A 25,843-nucleotide genomic window follows, 5' to 3' on the forward strand; every position below is an offset into this window, starting at 1 on the left:
ACACTCTCAGGTAAGAACAGGGCAACAACAGCATGACATTTACAGTTAGAAGGAGGCTCGGAGATCCCATGGGTTCTCCTTTTATAGATGGGAAAACTGAGTCATGGAGAGGGAAATGGCTTATAAGGTCATATAAGCCATTAAGCAGCATTCACCCTTTGTGGCACCAAAGCCACAGTGAGATTGGTACAACAGGTGCCATGGAGAACTGTTTACCTTTATAGCAAACTCAACTGGAGAAAGAGAATTAGGCTAGAGAGACACTAGGTAATAAAACTGTCTTTGTGAGCCAACAGTATTTAAATTAGTAGCAATAAACAAGGTACTCACATGGTGAAACATCTACGAAGTTTGGATCGATATTGTGCAGCAGCTCCATTCTGGGGGATGGGCTTCCTTCACTAAAAAAGAATTTTTAAAAAAATGTTAATTTCCTCTCTCAAACGGGTATTGATGATTTTAATACTTCCTTTCCTCATATTTACAGGAAATAACAAACCTGCCAGTTAACAACTTGGTCATGAATTCAGAGGCCTCCAGAATGTGTGGTTATGCATCTTCAAGTAGTCAACACTTGTCTATACTGTCACAGTGACTGAATGTTTACATAACAACTTCAAGGTCAAGCACGTGACAATTAAAAAATGCGTCCTGTGACCCTTTGCAATAAATAATCTGGCTGTACTTAAACATGACCATTCGTTACAGCAGTGAAATGAGAACTCAAGTCATCCAGTGTAGACTTCATGCTGAACAGTCACAGGGAAATGAAGAAAGAGCATCTGTCAAGATGGCAGCGCCCATATCACAGATGCAACATGCCTTTTAAATATTAGCCTGCGTGAGAAAAACGAATGTCTTCCATGTCTGAATTTACAGCATGAAATTTGTATGTAATACAAATACATGTGAAATACTTCTTTAAGATTTTTTAAAATTGTATGTGCAAATATAATCACAACCTACATTACTGTTGAAAAGAACTTGGAGATCAGTTAGTCCAACGCCCTCATGTTACAAATGAGAAAGGCCCATAGTAAGTTACTGGCCAAACAATGGGTAGTGGGTGTTTTTTAAAAATTGGGAGCATAAACACCACCAGGTGTATGCCGGGTGTGCATGAGGCACCCATGTCATTTTGCTAGTATAGACTCAGCCTTATGGAAGAAGTTGTTAGATATAATTTCAATCGTTGGACTACTTGATAATCCAATAAAAGGTTGCAAAGTACTGTTAACACCATAGGATTTGTCCACATAGGAATAACCAATAAGGCCCCTGAAAATAAGAGGACATGTTTTCAGGTGGTTCAATGTCCACACCCCAAACGCACAGCTAGTTGTCTATAGCAGTGGCTTGGGATTTCAAGGACCCATAAATTTTCAAAAAATCTGGATTGTGATTGGCAACGTTGTATTTGCCAAGTAAGGAAATGTTAAAACAAAATTCATGAATTAAAAACAAAACCAAAAAACTTTCAACTACCATCACCATAAAATAAAGGTAATTTTAATAGCAACAAAAGGTAGGATGAATACAATCTCAGAATAAGTGACAGTCCTTTAAAGTGAATATGTTTAACTTTAGAATTCTAAAAGATTTCCTTTTTCCTCTCTATTCCATAAAACCCACTAACTAGAGAGTGAGAGGGAAATATGCAAGGATGCCTCTAGGCCTGTGGGCAGCACTATGGCGGGGGCGATATTTCCCTGGACTTCTCATTTTCTTCCTGAGGCATTTAACTAACTACCTGTATACCATGAGACTGTCAACCGGTCCAAAATGACAGGAACTAGGGTTTGATCCTGGAAGCTCTGAATGCAAGTAGGAGTGATGAGCAAAGAAAATGGTGAATGTGAGAAAATCTTAACAGAATGATGATGATGGTGTCTAATTTGTGGGGTTAAAAACAAGCAAACAGAGCTAAAATCTGGATGATAAAAATAGCAAGTAAGTCAGGAGGGGAAATCAGAATGAAAGCATTTTAAAGTCTTTGTATTGTTTGGAAGAGGGTAAAGCTGTTCATTAAATTTAGATTTAGCTAAGTAAAATTTGCATGTTAAAATTTTAAGGTAACTTAAAAACAAAGATAGGACCAAACAAAATTCATTAAATCCAAAAAAAATGCAAGAAAGAAGGAGGAACCCCCAAATTTCTCATCTTTAAAAGCAGAGCTCACTGGAATACCCCCAAAGTATTAGGCATGGTTAAATAAAACATATTTTTCTAATAACTTTTAAAGAAAGTTTATCTGTATATTATTCACTTATTTCAGTTTTTCATTATTCAGAAGAGCCACAGATATTGCAAAATAAGGGAACTTAATAAGATGAGATGAATTTTGAACACTAAAGGTTGTGAGTAATCCCAGTGATGAATTATTTGCTGGGAAATTTCATCACAGGCAGAATCATCATGATACAAATCATGATGAAAAAAACAAAAGCCAACCAACCTTCCTAAGCATGCTGTGATGCTACTTTTTAAAATGTACGAATCAGAATATTTTGACAAGGATGTGGTTGGAGATATATGCCAAGGAAATACAATAGAAGACAAGTGATTAAAACAATAACCAAACACCCTAGGGACTCCAAGTTATTAAATAAATCAGGAAAACCAAATGTACATTTAAGGGAACTGAATAAAGTATCATAAATCTTGGGTTACTCCACATCAAAATGTTAAAAGTTATTAAAATCCCTAGAGAAGGTCATGTACCAATTCCCTGGAACTAGTCCTTTGGAAAGTGATGGATTTTAGAAATATTTCCAGGTGAATTTTTTTAAAAGAGGCATATATACATGGGAAGGGAAGATGGTAATAATGGAAATATGGAAAAATATACAGCAAACTGTTAGCTGGGATAGGGGGATGGGTGGGGTGAGACTACAAAAGACTTTTATTTTCTACAGTGCTTTATACAACTAGCATGCGGGCTTCCCTGGTGGCGCAGTGGTTGAGAGTCCGCCTGCCAATGCAGGGGACACGGGTTCGTGCCCCGGTCCGGGAAGATCCCGCGTGCCGCGGAGCGGCTGGGCCCGTGAGCCATGGCCGCTGAGTCTGCGCGTCGGGAGCCTGTGCTCCGCAATGGGAGAGGCCACAACAGTGAGAGGCCCGCGTATCGCCCCCCCACAAAAAAAAAAAAATTTAAAAAAATTAAAAAAATATACAACTAGCATGCATTATTATTGTAATCAGGAAAATTTTAATCTTTTTTAAAGTATAGAACTTGTGAAAATTTCTATGCTTCCATAAAGACATTAAAAAGTATAACAAAGAGAAAACTCAGCTATTTTACAGAGTTTGGGAGTTTAAAGACAGGAAAACTATCCAGAACTACAAGGTAGTTCTGCAGTATTTAAATGCATTAGTTGATTTTTGGAATTTAATTGCATGCTACCCACGTATGTGCTATCATATACTGATAATAACTGATCATGTAATTTCCCTCTCAGGAGTGTAGAAATTTCCCTGTATGTTTAAGATCAGGCTTGCCCTTAGAAAAAACAGTAATGGTTTTAGGGTCACTGGGTTCTCATGTCTCACCACTTAAGTCACTTCTTTTCATTTTGGTAAAGGGTTCAGAGCCTCAGTGCCTGAGACGGAGGGAATAAGAGGAAAGAGAGAGAGATGTTAGGGAGAAAGGAGGGAGGGAGAAAAGGGAGATGAGGAGGAGGAAGAAGAAGGAGAAGGAAAGGGAGAAGAGACTGTGGGTTTCCTTTAATAGTTATGCACCAAGTTAGCAGAGACTCACTAAAGCACTTAAACGTGCACACACACTACACACATCAACTCCATGTGGCTAATTTCAGCGGAGACAAGGGCACAGTATAGTGATGCTGGAACAAAGAAGTGGACCCAAATCACCTGGAGAAGAACAGGTGCAGAATAAGGGTGGTGGGAGGGATGGGGAGGGTGCGGGATGAAATGAGAGATCGCAAAGACCTGCTCTGCAAGCTTCATAACTTTGCCTAGGGAATACTTTAGAGTATTTAAAGTGATTCTGCAAAGACCAGTTACGGGTAGAGAGGCACTGGTCATTACAAGGTGAGGCCCATTGTTGGTGAGGGGAATCCTACAGGCCCAAATGACACACCCAGGAAGAACACCTCTGACTCAGATTAGCTCCCACCGTCTGTAGGAATTCAATTTCCCCAGAACTGAGAAACTGGACACCGATACTGGGACACTGGTAATCTGGTTATTGGGAAGGAATATCTACCACTGGATTAATAAACACTCTTTTTAAAAAAAAATATATTAAAAGAAAGGTAAGTTCAGTAAGTAGCCACATATTTTCCAGTGCGGTTTAAAGACAGTCTTCCCTTAAGAACTCATAGGGGCTTCCCTGGTGGCACAGTGGTTGAGAATCTGCCTGTCAATGCAGGGGACACAGGTTCGAGCCCTGGTCCGGGAAGATCCCACATGCCGCGAAGCAACTAAGTCTGTGTGCCACAACTACTGAGCACATGTGCTGCAACTACTGAAGCCTGCCTGCCTGTGCTCCACAACAAGAGAAGCCACTGCAATGAGAAGTCTGCACACTGCAACAAAGATTAGCCCCCGCTCGCCACAACTAGAGAAAGCCAGTGCGCAGCAATGAAGACCCAACGCGGCCATAAATAAATAAACAAACAAACAAACAAATAAATAAAATGTCCTTAAAAAAAAAAAAGAACTCACAAACCACTGGCCACTTAAATCTGAGTAGTCTCTAATAATCATATAAAAGATCACACTCCTGTACCTGGAGGGGAAAATGCAATGCTTGGTCATTTTTTTCTTTTCCTGTATCTTTTTTTTTTTTTTTTTGCGGTACGCGGGACTCCCCCGTTGCGGAGCACAGGCTCCAGACGCACAGGCTCAGTGGCCATGGCTCACGGGCCCAGCCGCTCCGCCGCATGTGGGATATTCCCGGACCGGGGCACGAACCTGTGTCCCCTGCATCGGCAGGTGGATTCTCAACAACTGCGCCACCAGGGAAGCCCCCCTGTATCTTTTTAGGGCAAACCTTCCCTACTGTTGCTGTACTCCCGTTCCTTCGCCACACCTCTGCAAATTTTTGTCATCAATAATTTCCACTTGCTTACGCATGTTCCTCTACCTTTATGTCAAAAACTAAATAAATAAATTTTATTTTTAACTAGCTTTTCTTCTTTTCACCATTAAATGTCCCCCAAACAGTATATTTACATCAGTTATTCTCTCTTTGTCTCACATTAGAATCACCCGAGGAACTTCTAAAATACAGATGCTGTACCTCATACCAGAAGCATCACTGGGGGTGGAACCCAGGCGTCAATATTTTTTTTGAACTCCCAGATGATTTCAACATTCAGCCAAGATTGAGAACCACTGACCTGGAGCAGTGCTTCTCAAAATTTAGATCACTTGGGGATTTCATTAAACTGGATTCTGATTTACAAAGGCCGGGGGTGAGGGGAGCCCAGGAATCTACATTTTTAACAGGTTCCCAAGTGATACTGATGTTGCTGGTCTGAAGACCACACTTTGAGTAGAGAGATGGGGAAATCTAGAGTCTTCTTACATCGGATCTAAACTCTTCTGGAGTTTCCTAAATCAGAAACTCATTTAGATTAGAGCTAATTTTAGAGCAATGATTCTCAACCTTGGCTACACAATGCCATCACCTGCAGAGCTTTAAAAAATATTGATGCTTGAATTCCACTATAAGACAGTGATCTCATTGATCTAGGTTCAGCCTAGGCATAAAAATTTATAAAAGTACCCAAGCTGATTTTTGTCAAATTAGCTTCACTGAAATGTAACTTACAAACTATACAATTCATAATGTTTTCAAGGTGTATCTATTTTATAGCATGTATCAATACTTAATTCCTTTATATGGCTGAATAATATGTCATTGTATGGATGTATCACATTTTCTTTATCTACTCATTTGATGGACATTTGAGTTGTTTCTACATTTTTTGGCTATTATGAATAATGCTATTATGAATATTTATGTATAAGTTTTTGTATGGACATTTGTTTTCATTTCTCTTGGGTATATACCTAGGAGTAGACTTGCTACATCATATGGTAACTTTATACTCCTACCAGCTATGTATGAGTATTCCGGTTTCCTCACATCCTCTTATTAGTGACCCTTATGGACGTCTATGTTTTTTATTATAGCCATCCTAGCTGATACAAAGTGGTATCTCGTTGTGGTTTTGATTTACATTTTCCTTTTCATATGCATATTGACCATGTGTATAACTTCTTTGGAGGAATGTCTATTCAGATCCTTTGCTCATTTAAAAAGTGGGCTATTTGTCTTTTTATGATTGAATTGTAAGAATTCTTAATATATTCTGTATGCAAATCCTGTATCAGATACATGATTTGTTAATATTTTCTCTGATTCCGTGGGTTGTTTTTTGCTTTCTTAATAGTATCATTTGCAGAAAAAAAAATTTAAATTTTGGTTTGGTACAGCTTAACTATTTTTTCTTTTGTTGCTTTTGGTATTTTATCTAAGAAATAACTGCCTAATGCAAAGTCATAGAGATGTACTCTTATGCTTTCTTCTAAGATTGCTATGCTTTTAGCTCTTACATTTATGTCTATGATCCATTTTAAGTTAATTTTTGTGTGTTCTGTGAGGTAGGAATCCAACTGCATTCTTTTGCATGTGAATATTTAGTTATCCAGTAACATTTACTGAAAAGATTCTTCTTCCCAATTGAACTATCTTGGCATCCTTGTCAAAAATACAGCTGATTCTCCAGATTTAAAAATGGGCAGAAGAACTGAATAGACATTTGTCCAAAGAGGAAATGCAGATGGCCAACAAGCACATTAAAAGATACTCAACATCACTAATCATCAAGGAAATGCAAATAAAAACCACAATGAGATAACACTTCACACCTGTCAGAATGGCTATCATCGAAAAGAACACAAATAACGAATGCTGGTGAGGATGTGAAGAAAAGGAAACCCTCATACACTTTTGGTGGGAATGTAAATTGGTTCAGCCACCGTGGAAAACAGTATGGAGGTTTCTCAAAAAACTAAAAATAGGGGCTTCCCTGGTGGCGCAGTGGTTGAGAGTCCGCCTGCCGATGCAGGGGACGCGGGTTCATGCCCCGGTCCGGGAGGATCCCACATGCCATGGAGCGGCTGGGCCCGTGAGCCATGGCCGTTGAGCCTGTGCGTCCGGAGCCTGTGCTTCGCTATGGGAGAGGCCACAACAGTGAGAGGCCCACGTAACGAAAATAAAAACAAACCTAAAAATAGAAGTACCATATGACCCAGCAATTCCATTCCTGGATATATATCCAAAAAAATACTAATTCAAAAAGATACATACACCCAATGTTGACAGCAGCAAGTAACCACCAACAGATGAATGGATAAAGAAGAAGTGGTGTGTATATATGTCATGGAATGCTATTCAGCCCTAAAAAAGAATTACATTTTGCCATTTGCAACAACATGGATGGACTTGAAGGGTATTATGCTAAGTGAAAAAAGTCAGACAGAGAAAGACAAACACTGTATGATATCACTTCTATATGGAATCTTAAAAAATGCAACACTTCAGCAAGTGGTGTTGGGAAAGCTGGACAGCTGCATGTAAATCAATGAAGTTAGAACACTTCCTCACATCATAGACAAAAATAAACTCAAAATGGCTTAAAGATTTAAATATAAGACATGACACCATAAAACTCCTAGAAGAGAATATAGGCAAAACATTTTCTGACATAAAACATACCAATGTTTTCTTAGGTCAGTCTCCCAAGGCAATAAAATAAAAACAAAAAGAAACAAATGGGACCTAATCAAACTTATAAGCATTTGCACAGCAAAGGAAACCATCACCAAAATGAAAAGACAACCTAAATTATAGGAGAAACTATTTGCAAATGATGCAACCAACAAGGGCTTAATTTCCAAAATATACAAACTCAATATATAATTCAATAACAAAAAAGCAAACAACCCAATCAAAAAATGGCATGAGACCTAAATAGACATTTCTTCACAGAAGACATACAAATGGCCGATAATCATAGGAAGATGCTCAACTTTGCTAGTTATCAGAGAAATACAAATCAAAACCACAATGAGGCATCACATCACACGGGTCAAAATGGCCATCATTAAAAAGTCTACAAATAATAAATGCTGGTGAGGGTGTAGAGTAAAGGGAACCCTCCTACACTGTTGGTTAGAATGTAAATTGGTACAGCCACTATGGAAAACAGTATGGAGGTTCCTTAAAAAACTAAAAACAGAGTTGCCATATGATCCAGCAATCCCACTCCTGGGCATATATCCTAAAAAGATGAAAACTCTGATTCAAAAAGATAGCAGTCCAGTGTTCATAGCAGCACTATTTACAATAGCCAAGACATGGAAGCAACCTAAATGTCCACTGATGGATGAATGGGTAAAGAAGATGTGGTATACAAATCATATTTATATAATGTGGCATATATGCACATATATATATATTTCACAATAGAATATTACTCAGCCATAAAAAAAGCTAATGCCATTTGCAGCAACATGGATGGACCTAGAGATTATCATACTAAGTGAAGTAAGACCGAGAAAGACAAATATCTGATATCACTTATAGGTGGAATCTAAAAAATTATACAAATGAATCTATATACAAAACAGAAACAGACTCACAGACATAGAAAACAAATTTATGGTTACCAAAGGGGAAATATGTAGGAAGGGATCAATTAGGAGTTTCGGATTATCAGATACAAACTACTATATACAAAATAGATAAATAATAAGGTCCTACTGTATAGCACTGGGAACTACATGCAATATCTTGTAATAACCTATAATGGAAAATAATCTGAAAAAGAAAATCGGTCTATCTATCTATCTATCTATAGATATATAACTGAATCACTTTGCTGTACACCAGAAACTAACACAACATTGTAAATCAACTATACTTCAATTAAAAAATAAAAAAATACAACAAGCTAGTGAATATAACAAAAAAGGAATGGACTGACAGATATAGAGAACAAACTAGCAGCTACCAGTGGGGACAGGGAAGTGGGGAGGGGCAATATAGGGGTAGGGGATTAAGAGGTACAAACAATTCTGTATAAAATATGCTATAAGGATATATTGTACAACAATATATAGCCAATATTTTATAATGACCATAAATGGAGTAACCTTTAAAAGTTGTGAATCACTATAGTATACACTTGTAACTTATACGTAATACTGTACAGCAACTGTACTTCAGTAACAAACATACACACACACAAATGCAGCTGATTCTAACACACAGCTTAGGATAAGGATTGCTAATTTCAAGCCTTGCTATATAAGGTCACCATTTTTGATTGTATGTTCTAAATTCTTGATTTTTTTTTTCTGTAGAGCAAAAGATGGGTGCTAATCTTTTAGGGTGCTTATGTAATGAGTCCATATATAACGATAATGACTTCCTCTTGAAAGGAAGTCAGTGTGCCAGAAAATACTTTAAGAAATCTATTGACAACTTCCTACATTCACTTCCTTTATATGTCCCTGTATAAGTACCTTGAACACGAACTTTTAGCAGATGATACAATTTCTTCCTCAAAGGTGTGTGTACCAAAGTGAGCTAGAGGGAAAAAAAAAGTGTGTTTCCTATATTCATAACACTTTTCAGCAATATCAACTGTGTGATTATCACAATCTTGTAGAATAAATAGTGGCCTCATGAAGCTCATAAAATGTTCATGGGATTGATTATTGCTATATTATAGTGTGTTAACTTTCATCTTCTATATGTATCTATGTATTTACAGGTAATGCTACAATTATTGTGGCATTTCATGATTCTTTTGTATATCATCCTGTTCCAAAGTTTCATTTCCACACAAATGAAGCACTAGAAAGTGGAAAATGTCAATTGCTTCAACAGTTTATGGTCTTTTTTCCCACCAATTCCAAAGGCCTCACTCTCTCACATGCAGCCCTGAGCTGTCGTTAAGAGCATAACCTTTCAGGGTCTGCATCTCAACTCCACAAGGTTATATAAACTTGAGCCTTGTTTTTCTCTCTAGCAGAAGGTGGATAAAAAACACCTACATACACTGCTGTTATGAGAATTAAATGGGGAAACGTATGTAAAATGTTTGGGCTATATACTAAGTGCTAAATAAGCTGACAGCTTAAAAACAATGACAACACCTTTTGTTGCAAAATTCGGATCCTGATTCTGTAAACATGGAAAGAATATAATCACGGATACAGGACTATAACCTAGATACAGATACAAGAATAATATATAGATAAAATGGAACATTAATATTCCTATCCATCCCTCTTGCTGGCAAGAGTTCTCCTTATGAAATACACTGGTGTAGCTATAACTTTAATTTCCAAGATATATTACGATATTCTCTTCCATGTGAGGATCTCTTTTTAGAAAATTATCAGTGCCAAATACAGCCAAGTCACACAGTCCACTCACGAACTGCACATAAAAAAGATACATTGCAATCTGTTATCTATGAATCTCCCCTATTTTTTGGATTAAGCATATGGTATAGTTTAGCTGTATGAGCAATATTATCTTCATTAGATTGTTGATTCCACTTGCAAAATGTCAAGCTCTAAATAATGACCAATGATGTTCATGGAAAATGATTTTTCAATAATCACACAAGTTCATGAAATGCCCTGGTTTTATTATGGCAAGGTAATGGGTGTTTTTATTAGGGCAAAAGTCTGGGCTCCAGGCTGATAGGAGCAGAGTCCTCTAATCAGCTTCTTTAACATAGGCACCTAGGGGACTGTTCAGAGACCCTTCCTTCCTGCAATGTTCACTACCCGCCCTGGCATACATTAATGGTCATGGCAGTAAGAACCATGGTGGTAAGAATTACACAATAAAAAAGAACTGTAAGATGTTCACATTGACCACTTAATGCAGAGACCTATCTCTAAACCAGTGAAATGGGCTTGTCTCATGCACGTTCATAACAACCAAACTGGAGTAATAAGGGGCAGGGGAGAGTGTTTGTTTTGGCCAAGCTAGTTAGAAGAATAGTAGCTAGAATTTTGAGAGCATTTATTATGTACCACACACCATTTCAAATGTTTTACATGTACTATCTCACTTAATCCTCAACATTATGACGTAGACACACCCTGGCACAGAGCAGTTGAGTGACTTCCAAGATAACCTCTTTGAGCAGGTGACAGAATTGGGTTTGGAACTCAGGCAAACTCCTGAATTCCCCACTCCTAACCACTATGCTAAATTGCCTCCTTGGTCAAATGTAGACATGGCCTCAGTATCTTTATAAATGTATAATGTTTCCATTCGTTCAGCTTATTTTTTCTTTTTGAAAAATTATCTATTTTTGGCTACGTTGGGTCTTCGTTGCTGTGCATGGGTTTTCTTTAGTTGCAGCGAGTGGGGGCTACCCTTGGTTGCGGTGCGCGTGCTTCTCATTGTGGTGGCTTCTCTTTGTTGTAGATCATGGGCTCTAGGTGCACGGGCTTCAGTAGCTGTGGCGTGCAGGCACAGTAGTTGTGGCTCGCAGGCTCAGTAGTTGTGGTGCACAGGCTTAGTTGCTCCACGGCATGTGGGATCTTCCTGGACACGGGCTTGAACCCGTGTCCCTGCATTGGCAGGCGGATTCTTAACCACTGTGCCACCAGGGAAGTCCCCGTTCACCTTATTTTTTAGGCTGAATTAACAAATATCTCTATTCACTTCAAATGCCTCTATTAACAAAAGAGTTAATAATTTTCTCCATCCTCTTCTCTTAAAGACTTACATAAAATAATACATAGCTAATTGTCTCTGATGCCATTTCAGTATTCAATTTTAATTTAACCCAATTTCATGTTTTCTGGGTTAGTTTTTTTTAAAAAAGGGGGCAAGGATGCACTGATCTGATCAGTAACTAGTTTCCAATATGCTATAAATATTTTCTAAAAGTCTACAGTTTCAGACACTGAGATCACAGCACTGTCCATTTATAAATAGTTTCCAGTTTTTGACTTTCATTTTCCAACTAGTTGAAGGGTGGGGCAGTAAAACATTTCCCATAAATAAATGAAGTACTATGATACTCCGCACTTCTTTTACCACTAGCTGCTGACCATCTGTCATAAAAAAAGACACACCCTGGAAGGCAGTATCAAATTTTTAGAAACAGAAGTAGCCATGGCAATATTTCCTGAGATGAAATTCTGAAAAAAAAAAAGTTACTGACTAAAAAATTCAAGAAACACCCACAGAGTAACATCCACCCTGTTTACCTTTTGTAAGCATCATCATCATCATCATCCTTATCATCTTCCCCTCAAGCTACTGAGTTGCTACTATGTTCCAGGCACTGTGCTAAGTGTCTCATACATATTCTTTCAGTACATCTTCACACAAGTGCCTATGAGGTGGGCATACTAATGTTACATTCTACGCATGAGGAAACTGATACTTAAGAGTTGTAAAGTAACTTTCTCAAGATCATACAAGTAATAAAGGGAAGAGGATGGATTTGAACCAGATCTAACCACATACTTCACATTTTCAACCATTACACTACTGAAATTCCCCACAGGACTTATTTTCTCTGTTATGTGGGTGAAGGTGGTATTGGGTTTGTGTGAATTCCATGCTCCTTCAAAAGCCATTTTAACATGCAAACATTACCATGAATAAAGTGTTTAGCCACAGAAATTATAAACTTTTGACTAAATTTGGTGAGGAAATACGTAACTTAAATTCATCTGTTGTAAGAGTTTTATATGAGGAGAGAAAGTTTTCATGTACATTTTTATTAAGGAATCATTAAATGTTTAATGTAGGCTACTTGAGAAATATGTAATATTATTAATAACTGAATCATGCCCTTATTACAATATTTTCCTATTCATTACTAAAAAATAATTGGTAGAACTTCTGGGTTAGTATCAGGGCAAATCAGCAGAACCTAATGTGCCTTTTTTCCAATTTCCATTATAATATCTGTGAAGAATTACAAAAAGATGAAAACTGGCAACAGTGTTGGAAACTAAAGAGAAGACCAGATGCCAAAGTCTTGAGGGGATTTTCACTAATGTCAATGCTGAAGAGATTAACAACATATTCTTGGATTCTACCATAAGAATCAAAACCCAGCCTGAAAGAAAATCGAAAAAGATGGATTCACTTTGTCTACTTCTAGCTATAGAACTCAGGAGCTGCACTAAACCAAAAGTGGGCAGTGATCTCCTCTAGGCTGTCTTCCGGAGGTAGCCCATCATGCCTTTTCTCTCTCACTGCTAGTTTCTTCCCTCTCTATGTCCCTCCAGACAGCAAACACCAGACCAACCTGGGAGGAAACAGAAGAAACTAGATAGATGTGTCACATCCGCGAATGTGATGCAGCCAGACAGAAAATGTCTGAAACAACCCTCAGAGCACTACATAACTATGGACATAGTGTAGAAGCTCTTTTGTCAAAATGGGTAAAGTAGGGGGCTTCCCTGGTGGCGCAGTGGTTGAGAGTCCGCCTGCCGATGTAGGGGACACGGGTTCGTGCCCCGGTCCGGGAGGATCCCACGTGCCGCGGAGCGGCTGGGCCCGTGAGCCATGGCCGCTGCGCCTGCGCGTCCGGAGCCTGTGCTCCGCAACGGGAGAGGCCACAGCAGTGAGAGGCCCGCATACCACAAACAACAACAACAACAAAAAAAAAAAACAATCCCCAAAAGGGTAAAGTAGGGAATCAAAAAAAAATCATTTCTTCTTAAACATTTTTTTCCTTTTTTTAAAATTGAAGTATAGTTGATTTATAATATCATGTTAGTTTCAGGTATACAGCACAGTGATTCAGCCATATATATATATATATATATAAAATGTTCCAGTTGAGATTCTTTTCCCTTATAGGTTATTACAAAATATTGTATATAGTTCCCTGTGTTATACAGTAGGAAACATTTTGCTTTAACTTAAAAAAATATATATATATATGTATATTTACTTGACTGCAGTGACTACACAAATAGACTTTGAATGCAGGGCTACTGGTCGGTGTTCCCTATCATCTTTATTTCATAAGCCATTTTTATAATGCTCCACCTCCAGTTTCTAGTGCTCTTTTTCTTACACTGGAGCAAAAGCTGAAGAACATGTGAATTTCCAGATTTCCATAGAATAATGGTGGCCATCTACATTTGAATCTCTCCACCCGCTTCCCTTAAAAAATGTACTGAAAAGGAAAGAAAGTAAAGTCACCCAACACCCAAGACTACAACATAAGCAGGAGAGAGAACATATTTAAACCTGGATGGACATGAGGAAATAACCATCTAAGACCTGAAGGGTCAGTGCCAGTGCTCACTCTAGGGAAGGGTCAGGCTGGGATCATGCCAAAAAGGGTGCAGGGTACAAGAGGGGAAGGGACTCAGATCATATCTGATTAAATAAACCCAGAAAGTGGGCCCCACCCTGAGTGACCAAAGATCTGGTACCTGGTGGACTGGATGACTGGCTACCGGAGAGTCATAAGGGAGTGGCTTGGAAAATGTGCAGGAGCAGAGTGGCAGTCCTGGGCAGGTGCCAATTCTGAGGGAAGCATTGAAGAACAGGTGTCTTCTGGAAGATGGATGGTAAAGGGAAAGGAGGCAGAGGCAAAAGATCATGGTCCTCCTGTAATGACATGGTATCTATCATAAAATCATGAGAAGGTGGACCAGAAAGAAAGTGGCAGCATTTACTAAAGAAACTGTACTTCACTGGAGCAACATAAGAAGGGGCTCTTGAACTAAGAAATAAATTAAACCATCCAAATTCCACCCCCACTGATCACCTGCTATTGTGAGTCCAGGAAAAGCTAACATACATGAACATGACAAAAAGAGCTCAGCATCTAAACAAAATTACCATAGAAATTTTTTAAAATAGCAAATGAGAATTCAAAATTTTGACAAATGAAAATATTCTCCCATATGGGAAAAAAGTCACAAAGCAGAAGAAAACATTTATATAATATTTCAACATGAATTAAATATAACAAAATCAGCAAACACTGATATTAAAAAAGTTACCATGAATCAAACATTTAAAAACTCAGGTACCAAACTAGGGGAAGAAACTGAAAGAAAAAACAAAATCTCAGAAATGAAGGGCCATTATATATAACTAAATGTATATGAAAGCATATAGAGAATGAAAATGAAAAGAGAGAAGCTAATTAATTCAAAATAAGTGAAGAAAAGAAGTAAAAATGATCAGAAAGGAACTGAAAGAAGCAAAAGATATGCAAACAAGGTTCAATAATATCTGTAATTGGAGTCCCTGAAAAAGAAACACAATAGAATGTCAATTTAAAACTATAATTAAAACAAACTCTTAAATAAAAGATCTGAGTGTACCCTACTGTGCATCTGGGAACTTGACCCAGTTTGGTCACTTTTGAGACATACCTAGTAAAAAAGTCTTAGACTTTAAATAATAATAGTGATAATAAAAATCTTTCAGACCTCCAGAGACCTGGTCTGGGAAGATCCCACATGCCGGGGAGCAACTAAGTCTTGTGCCACAACTACTGAGTCTGCACTCTAGAGCCTGTGAGCCACAACTACTGAGCCCATGTGCCACAACTACTGAAGCTCAGGCACCTAGAGCCCGTGTTCTGCAACAAAAGAAGCCACCGCAACGAGAAGCCCACACAGCGCAATGAAGGTTAGCCCCCGCTCACCGCAACTAGAGAAAGCCTGCATGCAGCAATGAAGACCCAACGCAGCCAAAAATAAATAAATAAAGTAAATAAATGTATTTTTTAAAAAAGAAAAGATCAGGGTAACATTAAATTTATCAACAGCAACATACAAAACAAGTATACAGTGGGGTAACATTTTCCAGAAACTCAAGGAAGGGAAAGTATGAGACAAGGATTTTATATCAGTTGAACTGCTTTGCTATTATCAAAACTCTAGGAATAGTTTTAATATACAGGTAAAAATCCAAAGAATTCTGAGAAACCTATTAAAGAATGAATTCCTCCAACTAAGAGATAATTGAGAACACTTTCTAAATGGACAAGTGGTTCACACAGAATATATTATTATAGACCTAAGACAAAAACAAACTTGTGGACAAGGATAGAAGAACAGCATTATATATTATATGCTCTGACAAAGTAGAAATAATAGAACTAAAACTAAAACTGAAAGAGAAAGGCAAGAGAAAGGGTAAAATTGAATAAGTTGTTGATTTCCTTATAGGTAATAAGTGGGAGTCGAAGATGACATTTAAAGCTGACAAACCAAATAGCAGAACCTAAAAAGGGACTAGAGAATTATATAAAGATATTAGAATAAACTATACATTGTTCTAAATATTAAAAGAACCAATATAAGATCAAAGATACAAAATAAATATAACATAAAACAATACAACAAAGCTAAGACTAAAAATCATAGCAATATATACAAACTCATCTACTGAAATAAAATATTTTCTGATTGGATCACAAAGAAAAACCTAATAACTACAAAATACATCTTTTTTTTTTTTTTTTTTTTTCGGTACTCGGGTCTCTCACTGTTGTGGCCTCTCCCATTGCGGAGCGCAGGCTCCGGACGCGCAGGATCAGTGGCCATGGCTCACGGGCCCAGCCGCTCCGCAGCATGTGGGATCTTCCCAGACCAGGGCACAAACCCGTGTCCCCTGCATCGGCAGGTGGACTCTCAACTACTGCGCCACCAGGGAAGCCCCAAAATACACATTCTTTTCAAGACTACATGGCATAGACTCCAAGAAAGTAGACCAAGTCTCAAATTTAAAAGGATTGAAATAATAAAAAGTATGTCCTCTGACAACAACAGAATTAAACTAGAAATCAATAATCTAACAGAGAAAACCTGAAATATTTGGAAAATAAACAACACACTTCTAAACACATGGGTCAAAGAAGAAGTCACCATTTGCACCATTTCCACTATTATTCTTAACAATAATTTTGACATAAATTCTACCTTGTCAGATATACCAAGATTGTAATCTCAGCTCTCTCTGTGTTTGCAGGTAAACTTGGTACACTTTGCTGTAAAGGTACTTATCAGAAGACAATAAAGGGCTTCCCTGGTGGCGCAGTGGTTGAGAATCCGCCTGCCGATGCAGGGGACACAGGTTCGTGCCCCTGTCTGGGAGGATCCCACATGCCGCAGAGCGGCTGGGCCCATGAGCCATGGCTGCTGAGCCTGTGTGTCCGGAGCCTGCGCTCTGCAATGGGAGAGGCCACAACAGTGAGAAAGACAATAAAGTAGTGTCTATAGAATCATAAGGAGAAAAGATTTGACAAGAATTCTTTGTCAAATTATTATTTTTGTTTGAAGGTAATAGAAAGATATTCTTCCATATGCAAAGATTTTTTTAAAAAAAAACTTATCATTTATGTGCCTCTATGAAAATTAAAGTATTTACCAAATGATCAAAAGATTAATTACAATTAGGAACTGAGAATGTGAAAGTTAAGGAGTATTTGTAATATAAAAAGTAATTAACATATAGATCAATAAACATACTTTCTCTATATGTTATTACAAAGTTGAATGCAGAAGAAAAACTCTTTAGAAGAGTTAAAAGATTTACAATATTATATTTCAGAAAGCTGGGTCTATGATCCCAGACTGAATTAAAAAGCACTTGAAAGTAGAAAATAAACAGGAAAATATTGATCAAAAAAGTAAAGGCACAATAAAATTTTCTTTGGGTATTTCTGCTTCCAGCCAGGATGGAGTAACAGGCAGACTGGATTTACCCTCCTACCTAAAACAACCTAAAGAGAAACAGACAGAATATATGAAACAACAATTTTCAAAAGATGAGATATCAGGCAAAGGACAGTGATCCCTGAGTGACAGGAAACAAAGGAGGTGAGTCTTATCATTGCCTTAGCTTACTACCTTGAGAATAATAAGATTCTAAGCCCTGGTATAGGGATGGGGAACTGAGGCATAACTCAATGGACTCCCTGATTTGAGAGCTGAGGGCCCAGGGAGATCCAGGGAGCTAGAGTTGATAGGATAGAGTACCAGAGAAGAGAAAGTTGCACAGAAAGAGAACCCTGGAGATTTGCAGAGAGCCCCCTCAGAATATTTAGCTGAGCACTGATCAGATGTATGTGAGAGAACTACCCAAAACTAGGGAAAGAACCATCTGAAAGGATTAAACGGACCAGTGCCCAACATTCACATGGAGTTGGGAAAAATAGTATCTGTTCCCAACAGCCAGATTGGAAAAACTGAAAATTCACAGGGCACTTGGTAGATTACTAGGGAGGTTTTGACTCAGCAGTGAAGAATAGGTAGCCCTAGACTGGACATTGCTCTGGACCTGCCTAATAAATCATAAATGCAATACCCAGAAGGCTCAAAGTGTTCTCAACTAATTTAACTTCATCTCAGAACAAAGTAAGAAGATTCATAACAATAAATAAATATCCAAGAAGGTAAAGTGTACAATGCCTGGCATCAAATCAAAGATTAAAAGTCATGGAAACATGACCCATAATGAGGTAACCATTCAATCACAACCAACCCAGAACTGACATAGATGTTGGAATTATCAGAGGACATTAAAACTGTTATTATAAATTATATTCTGTATGTTTAGAATGTTGGATATAAAAAAGATATAAAAGATCCAAATTGGACTTCTACAAGTGAAAACCTAGAACATGTGAGATGAAAAACATACTGGATGGAGGCAAAACATTCTTGGACATAAATCATAGCAGTATTTTCTTAGCTCAGTCTCCCAAGGCAAAAGGAATAAAAGCAAAAATAAACAAATAGAACCTAATCAAACTTAAAAGCAAAGGAAATTGTCAACAAAATGAAAAGACAATCTGCAGAATGGGAGAAAATATTTGTACATGATGCAACTGATGAGGGGTTAATATCCAAAATATAAAAACAGCTCATACAACTCAATATAAAAAAAAAAACACAACCTAATCAAAAAATGGGCAGAAGACCTAAATAGACATTTCTCCAAAGAAGACAGACAGATGGCCAACAGGCACATGAAAAGATGTTCAACATCGCTAATTATTAGAGAAATGCAAATAATAACACAATGAGATATCACCTCACACTGGTCAGAATGGCTATCATGAAAAAGTCTACAAACAATAAATAGTGGTTCCCCTTTCTGGGAACCCTCCTACACTGTTGGTGGGAAAGTAAACTGGCGCAGCCACTGTGGAAAACAATATGGAGGTTCCTTAAAAAACTAAAAGTAGAGCTACCATATGATTTAGCAATCCCACTCCTGGGCATATATGCTGAAAAGGTGAAAACTCTAATTCAAAAAGATACATGCAGCCCAATGTTCATAGCAGCACTATTCATAGTAGCCAAGACATGGAAACAACCCAAGTGGCCATCTACAGATGATTGGTTTAAGAAGATGTGGTATATGTATACAATGGAATATTACTCAGCTGTAAAAAAGAATGAATATGCCATTTGCAGCAATATGGATGGACCTAGAGAATATCATACTAAGTGAAGTCAGACAGAGAAAGACAAATATTATGTGATATTGCTTATATGTGGAATCTAAAAAATAATACAAATGAACTTATATACAAAATAGAAACAGACTCAGACACATAGAAAACAAATTTATGGTTACCAAAGGGAAGGGAGGGGGCGAGGGATAAATTAGGAGTATGGGATTAACAGATACAAACTACTCTACATAAAACAGATAAGCAACAAGGATTTACTGCATAACCCAGGGAACTATATTCAATATCTTGTAATAACTTATAATGGAAAATAATCTGAAAAAATATGAATATGTAACTGAATCACTTTGCTGTATACCAGAAACACAATATTGTAAATCAAGTGTATTTTATTTAAATAAATAAGTGATATTATAAGTTCTGAATATTTTCAATTACATGATTTATAAGATTATTGATGACTAGTACAAGATTCACAAATATTAAGGTAATAACTTGCATTCAAATATTTTAAATATACAAAATTCATGAATCCTTTAAAAAAACTATATATCAAAGGACATATTCATTAGAATGAAAAGGCAATCTACAGAATGGGAGAAAATATTTGCTAACCATATATATATATATATAAAATAAGGAGTTAATATCCAGAATATATGAAGAACTCCTGCAACTCAACAACACAAAAAACCAAACAATCTCATTTAAAAATGAATGTTTGTTTTTTTGATACTGAGCTGCATGTAAATTTTGGAGATTAATCCTTTGTCAGTTGATTCATCTGCAAATATTTTCTCCCATTCTGAGGATTGTCTTTTCGTCTTGTTTATGGTTTCCTTTGCTATGCAAAAGCTTTTAAGTTTCTTTAGGTCCCATTTGTTTATTTTTGGTTTTATTTCCATTTCTCTAGGAGGTGGGTCAAAAAGGATCTTGTTGTGATTTATGTCATAGAGTGTTCTGCCTATGTTTTCCTCTAAGAGTTTGATAGTATCTGGCCTTACATTTAGCTTTTTAATCCATTTTGAGTTTATTTTTGTGTATGCTGTTAGAGAGTGTTCTGATTTCATTCTTTTACATGTAGCTGTCCAGTTTTCCCAGCACCACTTATTGAAGAGGCTGTCTTTTCTCCACTGTATATTCTTGCCTCCTTCATCAAAGATAAGGTGACCATATGTGTGTGGGTTTATCTCTGGGCTTTCTATCCTGTTCCATTGATCTATATTTCTGTTTTTGTGCCAGTACCATACTGTCTTGATTACTGTAGCTTTGTAGTATAGTCTGAAGTCAGGGAGCCTGATTCCTCCAGCTTCATTTTTCTTTCTCAAGATTGCTTTGGCTATTCAGGGTCTTTTGTGTTTCCATAAAAATTGTGGAACCCTCTTGCACTGTTGGTGGGAATGTAAATTGATACAGCCACTATGGAGAACAGTATGGAGGTTCCTTAAAAAACTAAAAATAGAACTACCATACGACATAGCAATCCCACTACTAGGCATATACCCTGAGAAAACCATAATTCAAAAAGAGTCATGTACCAAAATGTTCATTGCAGCTCTATTTACAATAGCCAGGACATGGAAGCAACCTAAGTGTTCATCAACAGATGAATGGATAAAGAAGACGTGGTACATATATACAATGCAGTATTACTCAGCCATAAAAAGAAAAGAAATTGAGTTATTTGTAGTGAGGTGGATGGACCTAGAGTCTGTCAAACAGAGTGAAGTAAGTCAGAAAGAGAAAAACAAATACTGTATGCTAACACATATATATGGAATCTAAGAAAAAAAAGAAAAAAGAAAAATAAAAAGGTCATGAAGAACCTAGGGGCAAGATGGGAATAAAGACACAGACCTACCAGAGAATGGACTTGAGGATACAGGGAGGGGGAAGGGTAAGCTGGGACAAAGACAGAGAGTGGCATGGACAAATATACACTACCAAACGTAAAATAGATAGCTAGTGGGAAGCAGCCACATAGCACAGGGAGATCAGCTCGGTGCTTTGTGACCACCTAAAGGGGTGGGATAGGGAGGGTGGGAGGGAGGGAGATGCAAGAGGGAAGAGATATGGGGACATATGTATATGTATAACTGATTCACTTTGTTATAAAGCAGAAACTAATACACCATTGTAAAGCAATTATACTCCAATAAAGATGTTAAAAAAAAAGAAAAGAAAAGAAAAAAAAATGGATGCAGGACTCAAGTAGATATTTCTCCAAAGAAGATACACAAATGGCTTGCGAACACATGAAAAGATGCTCAACATCACTAAATACAAAAGGAAATAAAAATCAAAATCACAATGAGGTATCACTTCACATCCATTAGACTGGCTACTATAAATTTTTTTTTTAAAGGGAAGGAAAGAATCAGTGCTGGTGAGGATGAAGAGAAACTGGAACTCTTGCACATTGATGGTGGGAATATAAAATGTTACAGCCACTATGCAAAACAGTACAGAAGTTCTTCAAAAAATTAGAAATAGAATTACCATATGATGCAGCAATTCCACTTCTAGGTATATAACTAAAAGAATAGAAAGCATGGTCTCAAAGAGAGTTTTGTACACCTATGTTCATAGCAGCATTATTCACAATAGTCAAAGGTGGAAACAACACAACTGTCCAACAATGGATGAATGGATAAACAAAATGTGGTATATACATAATGGAATATTAATCAGCCTTAAAAAAGGAAGGAAATTCTGATACATGCTACATGAATGAACCTTGAGGATACTATGGTAAATGAAATAAGTCAGTCACAAAAAGACAAATACTGTAGGATTTCACTTGTATGAGGTATCTGCAGTAGTCAAATTTATAGGGACAGAAAATAGAAGGGTGGTTGTCAGGGGCTTGGGGGAGGGGGAAGTAGAGAACTGTTATTTAATGAATATGGAGTTTTAGTTCTGCAAGATATAAAAGTTTCTGGAGATCAGTTATACAACAGTATGAATACACTTAACACTACTGAACTGTACACTTAAAAATGGCTAAGACAGTAAGTTTTGTTATGTGTATTTTATCACATTTAAAAATAGATTTAAAAAAGAAAAATATACTGGATGGAATTAATAGAAGATTAGGAATTGAGAAAATAATTAATAATCTTGAAGGCATAGTAACAGAATCTATCCAAAGTGAAATACATAGAGAAAAAATAATTAAGAAAAAAACAACAACAACGAAAAGAACATCAGCAAGCAGAGGGCAACTTCAAGTGTCCAGGTGAGAAGACTAAATATCTCCATTCTTCCCAAATTAATTTTCATGGTTAATCTCATTTAATTTTTAAGAAGCTTTTCTTTTAATGAAATAATTCCAGAGTTCATCAGAAAAAATTAAAAAGTGGGACTTGTCAAGAAAATTTTGTAAAGGAAATACAATGGGGAGGTGGATAGTTATTTCTGCCAGGTATTTAAATATACTCTAAAAGGTATGTTTACAACAGATTACAGATTACAACAGTGAGGTGCTAACACAAGAATAGCTAAGTCAGTGCACTAAAATAGATGGCACCAAGACAGATCATAGCACTAATAAGAACTTAGAACATAAAGTGGTACTACAAATCAGTGAAAAAGGAAATATTCAATAATAATAATGAAATTATTATTCAATAATAATTACTCAAAAATTAGTCTGGGTTGTCTTGGTAATATTTGAAATAAAGCATCATTTTAGTTCAGAGGTTCTTAAACTTTGGCTCATTAAGAATTATACTTCATTGGGCTTCACGGTATCTGTGAAAATGAGGTGAAAAGTGACTTATCTTTCCTTCAAAATTCCTCTTGAAACTGAAACCATAGGTGGGGAAAATGTTTATTGTTTCATACTAAGTTTTTAAGATATTTCACATCATCAGGTAATATTCAATTGTCACCACTGTCATGTTTTTTTTAAATAAATAAATAAATTAATTAATTTTTGGCTGTGTTGGGTCTTCGTTGCTGTACCTGGGCTTTCTCTAGTTGCAGCAAGCAAGGGGCTACTCTTCGTTGTAGTGCATGGGCTTCTCATTGTGGTGGCTTCACTTTTTGCAGAGCACGGGCTCTAGGCACGTGAGCTTCAGTAGTTGTGGCACACAAGCTCAGTAGTTGTGGCTCGCAGGCTCTAGAGCACAGGCTCAGTAGTTGTGGTGTACAGGTTTAGTTGCTCCATGGCATGTGGGATCTTCCTGCACCAGGGCTCGAACCCGTGTGCCCTGCATTGGCAGGAGGATTTTTAACCACCGCGCCACCAGGGAAGTCCCCACTGTGATGTTATAACATCTAGAAGAGTTTCCCATTGATTAGAAAGGAAAAACATTCCTACCATTATGATTAGGGGTTCTGCTTTGGTTATATAAATTTAATGAAATATAAAGTAAGTTTAAAAATCCTTCGAAGTGTCTTGAAACAACCTATAGGCTGCTTATCAAGTTGAAAGGCAGAGAAACCATACAGAATCAGAAAGAACTTGGAGAAGCCATGTTCCCTAGAATTGACAAACATGTTCTGTGGCTTCGAACAGATGAAAAACTGAAGCAGTCAAGGAACTCAGATTGCAAAGAATGTCACCCACTCCAGAATGGTTATTTCTTCTAAAATTTAATATTTTGGAGCAGACCTAAGAGGAATTGATAACTACACAACTAGTGAAACAGATGCTCTCAGCATAGCTGACTCTGTTACTGCCATTACTAGCATTCCTATTTCATGAGACCTTTTTGAAATTTTCAGAAACTACCATCATCTTGAAAATGGTATTTCCAAGTAAATATCTTACTGAAAAAAAGGTCGAGAACTCTGGGCATAGACTGAGAATCTCTGACATTTGGCTGTCCATTTGTTTTTACTGCTTTGGAAGAGAAGCTCCTGACGTCCATGTGACTGGTTGCTTTCTGCATCGGCCGGCATGGGTGACAAATGCTCTGCCACTGGTACTGAATGAACGCTTGCCTAGTGCTGTGAGAAGCATCAACTTCATCGGGACAGTGGGGGCTGAATCACTGCTTTCAGGATCTTTTATCAGGAAAATGGAGCAGAATGAGAGCAGTTCTTCACTTACTAAACAGAAATTTGCTGAATTTCAAGAGGAAAGTCTTGAAATGCTTGATTAGACATTGGGCAGAAATTTTCATTTTTTCAAATAGAAAAGGAAAGCCACTGTCTCATGGTTTCACGTACTTGGACAATAGTTTTGGTGGTAATATTCTAGTTACAGCTCTGCAGTCAACATTATGTCTGCTGCTGAAGGACGCAGAGCTCCTGTTCTATTCAAAATGGGTCACTAGGAGTTCAGCATGCCTCTGACACTGAGGAAAGAACTTCTGCAGTCTGGAGTTAAAGGTGGCAAAACTTCTTCCAATTCCTCGGCAGGCAGAAGCAAGTATGTGCCAAACTCCTAAACGTTACTTCTGACAAAGATAATTTTAAGATTGAAATGTGGGTTTATAGTCCAAAATTAGTGATATGGATGAACATCAATGACTTGCACTTTGCCAAAGATCAGAACCTCAGTGAATCTGGGAACAGAGGAAATTATTCAAAATAAATTCAACTGTCTCTCAACTCAAGCCTACCCTCATTTGGCCAAGTATGCCACGATAGCTCCAGTTGCTCATGTGTGCTTTTATAAGCCACAATAAGCCAAGTGTGCTTTTTTTTTTTTGCCACCAAAATGAAACAAAACAAAAAAATCAAAACTGATTGGATGGCAAGCCTGACACATGTTATCATATCAAAACCACTCAAAACTTTCTCCTGCTTCTGTAAGTCAAACATCAACAGCCTTCATGGTGGAAGTTGGCAATAAGCTGAAGTTCAAGTTTTGCTTTGCTTGGAAATTTTTATTTCCTTTTTATCATAAAGTAGGTATTAATTTTTGCATTAAAAATGAGTGAGAGGCAAAGGTTTTCAAAGAATGTCATATTTTTCTATGTGTACATAGAAAAGAATGTGTAATCAATATCTAACATCATAAAAATAAATTCTATCTAAATTATTGTACATATGCTTAGGTACTTTGTTTGGTAACCTCATAGCTTTCAGAGTCCCAAGGAGCTCTGTGATTCAAAAATCTGAGAAAAACCACATTCCTCTGATTTAGATTTTGACCTCACGTAACAAAAAAAATCATTTTACAACAGTTCAAGAATTACATGGAAGAAAATCAAACCACAACACTTAGAAGAAAATATAAATGTTTAGCAGATTTCAAGCTGAGAAAAAAGCTTTCTGAACAAAAAAGCAAGAGAAAAATAATAAATAAATAAAAATGGCCATTCTCTAGTTCAATTATTTAATTTCACTTATATCTAAGGGGAAAATCCAAACTGTAAACAGAGGAGGTCATTTTCCCCTGG

At 37.2% G+C, this 25,843-nt stretch overlaps 1 protein-coding gene across 1 annotated transcript in view; it reads right to left on the reverse strand.

The window, feature by feature from the left end:
* The window catches only part of ARSB (arylsulfatase B), a 177,412-nt gene that overhangs the window by 68,235 nt on the left and 83,334 nt on the right, over positions 1–25,843 (reverse strand). Inside the window, exon 6 of the mRNA XM_059061387.2 lies at positions 331–401. Within this exon, the coding sequence (XP_058917370.1) occupies positions 331–401 (71 nt within the window). The remainder of the gene's footprint in view (positions 1–330; positions 402–25,843) is intronic.

Source organism: Kogia breviceps, chromosome 4 (assembly GCF_026419965.1).
Source record: "Kogia breviceps isolate mKogBre1 chromosome 4, mKogBre1 haplotype 1, whole genome shotgun sequence".
Taxonomy (NCBI): Eukaryota; Metazoa; Chordata; class Mammalia; order Artiodactyla; family Physeteridae; genus Kogia; species Kogia breviceps.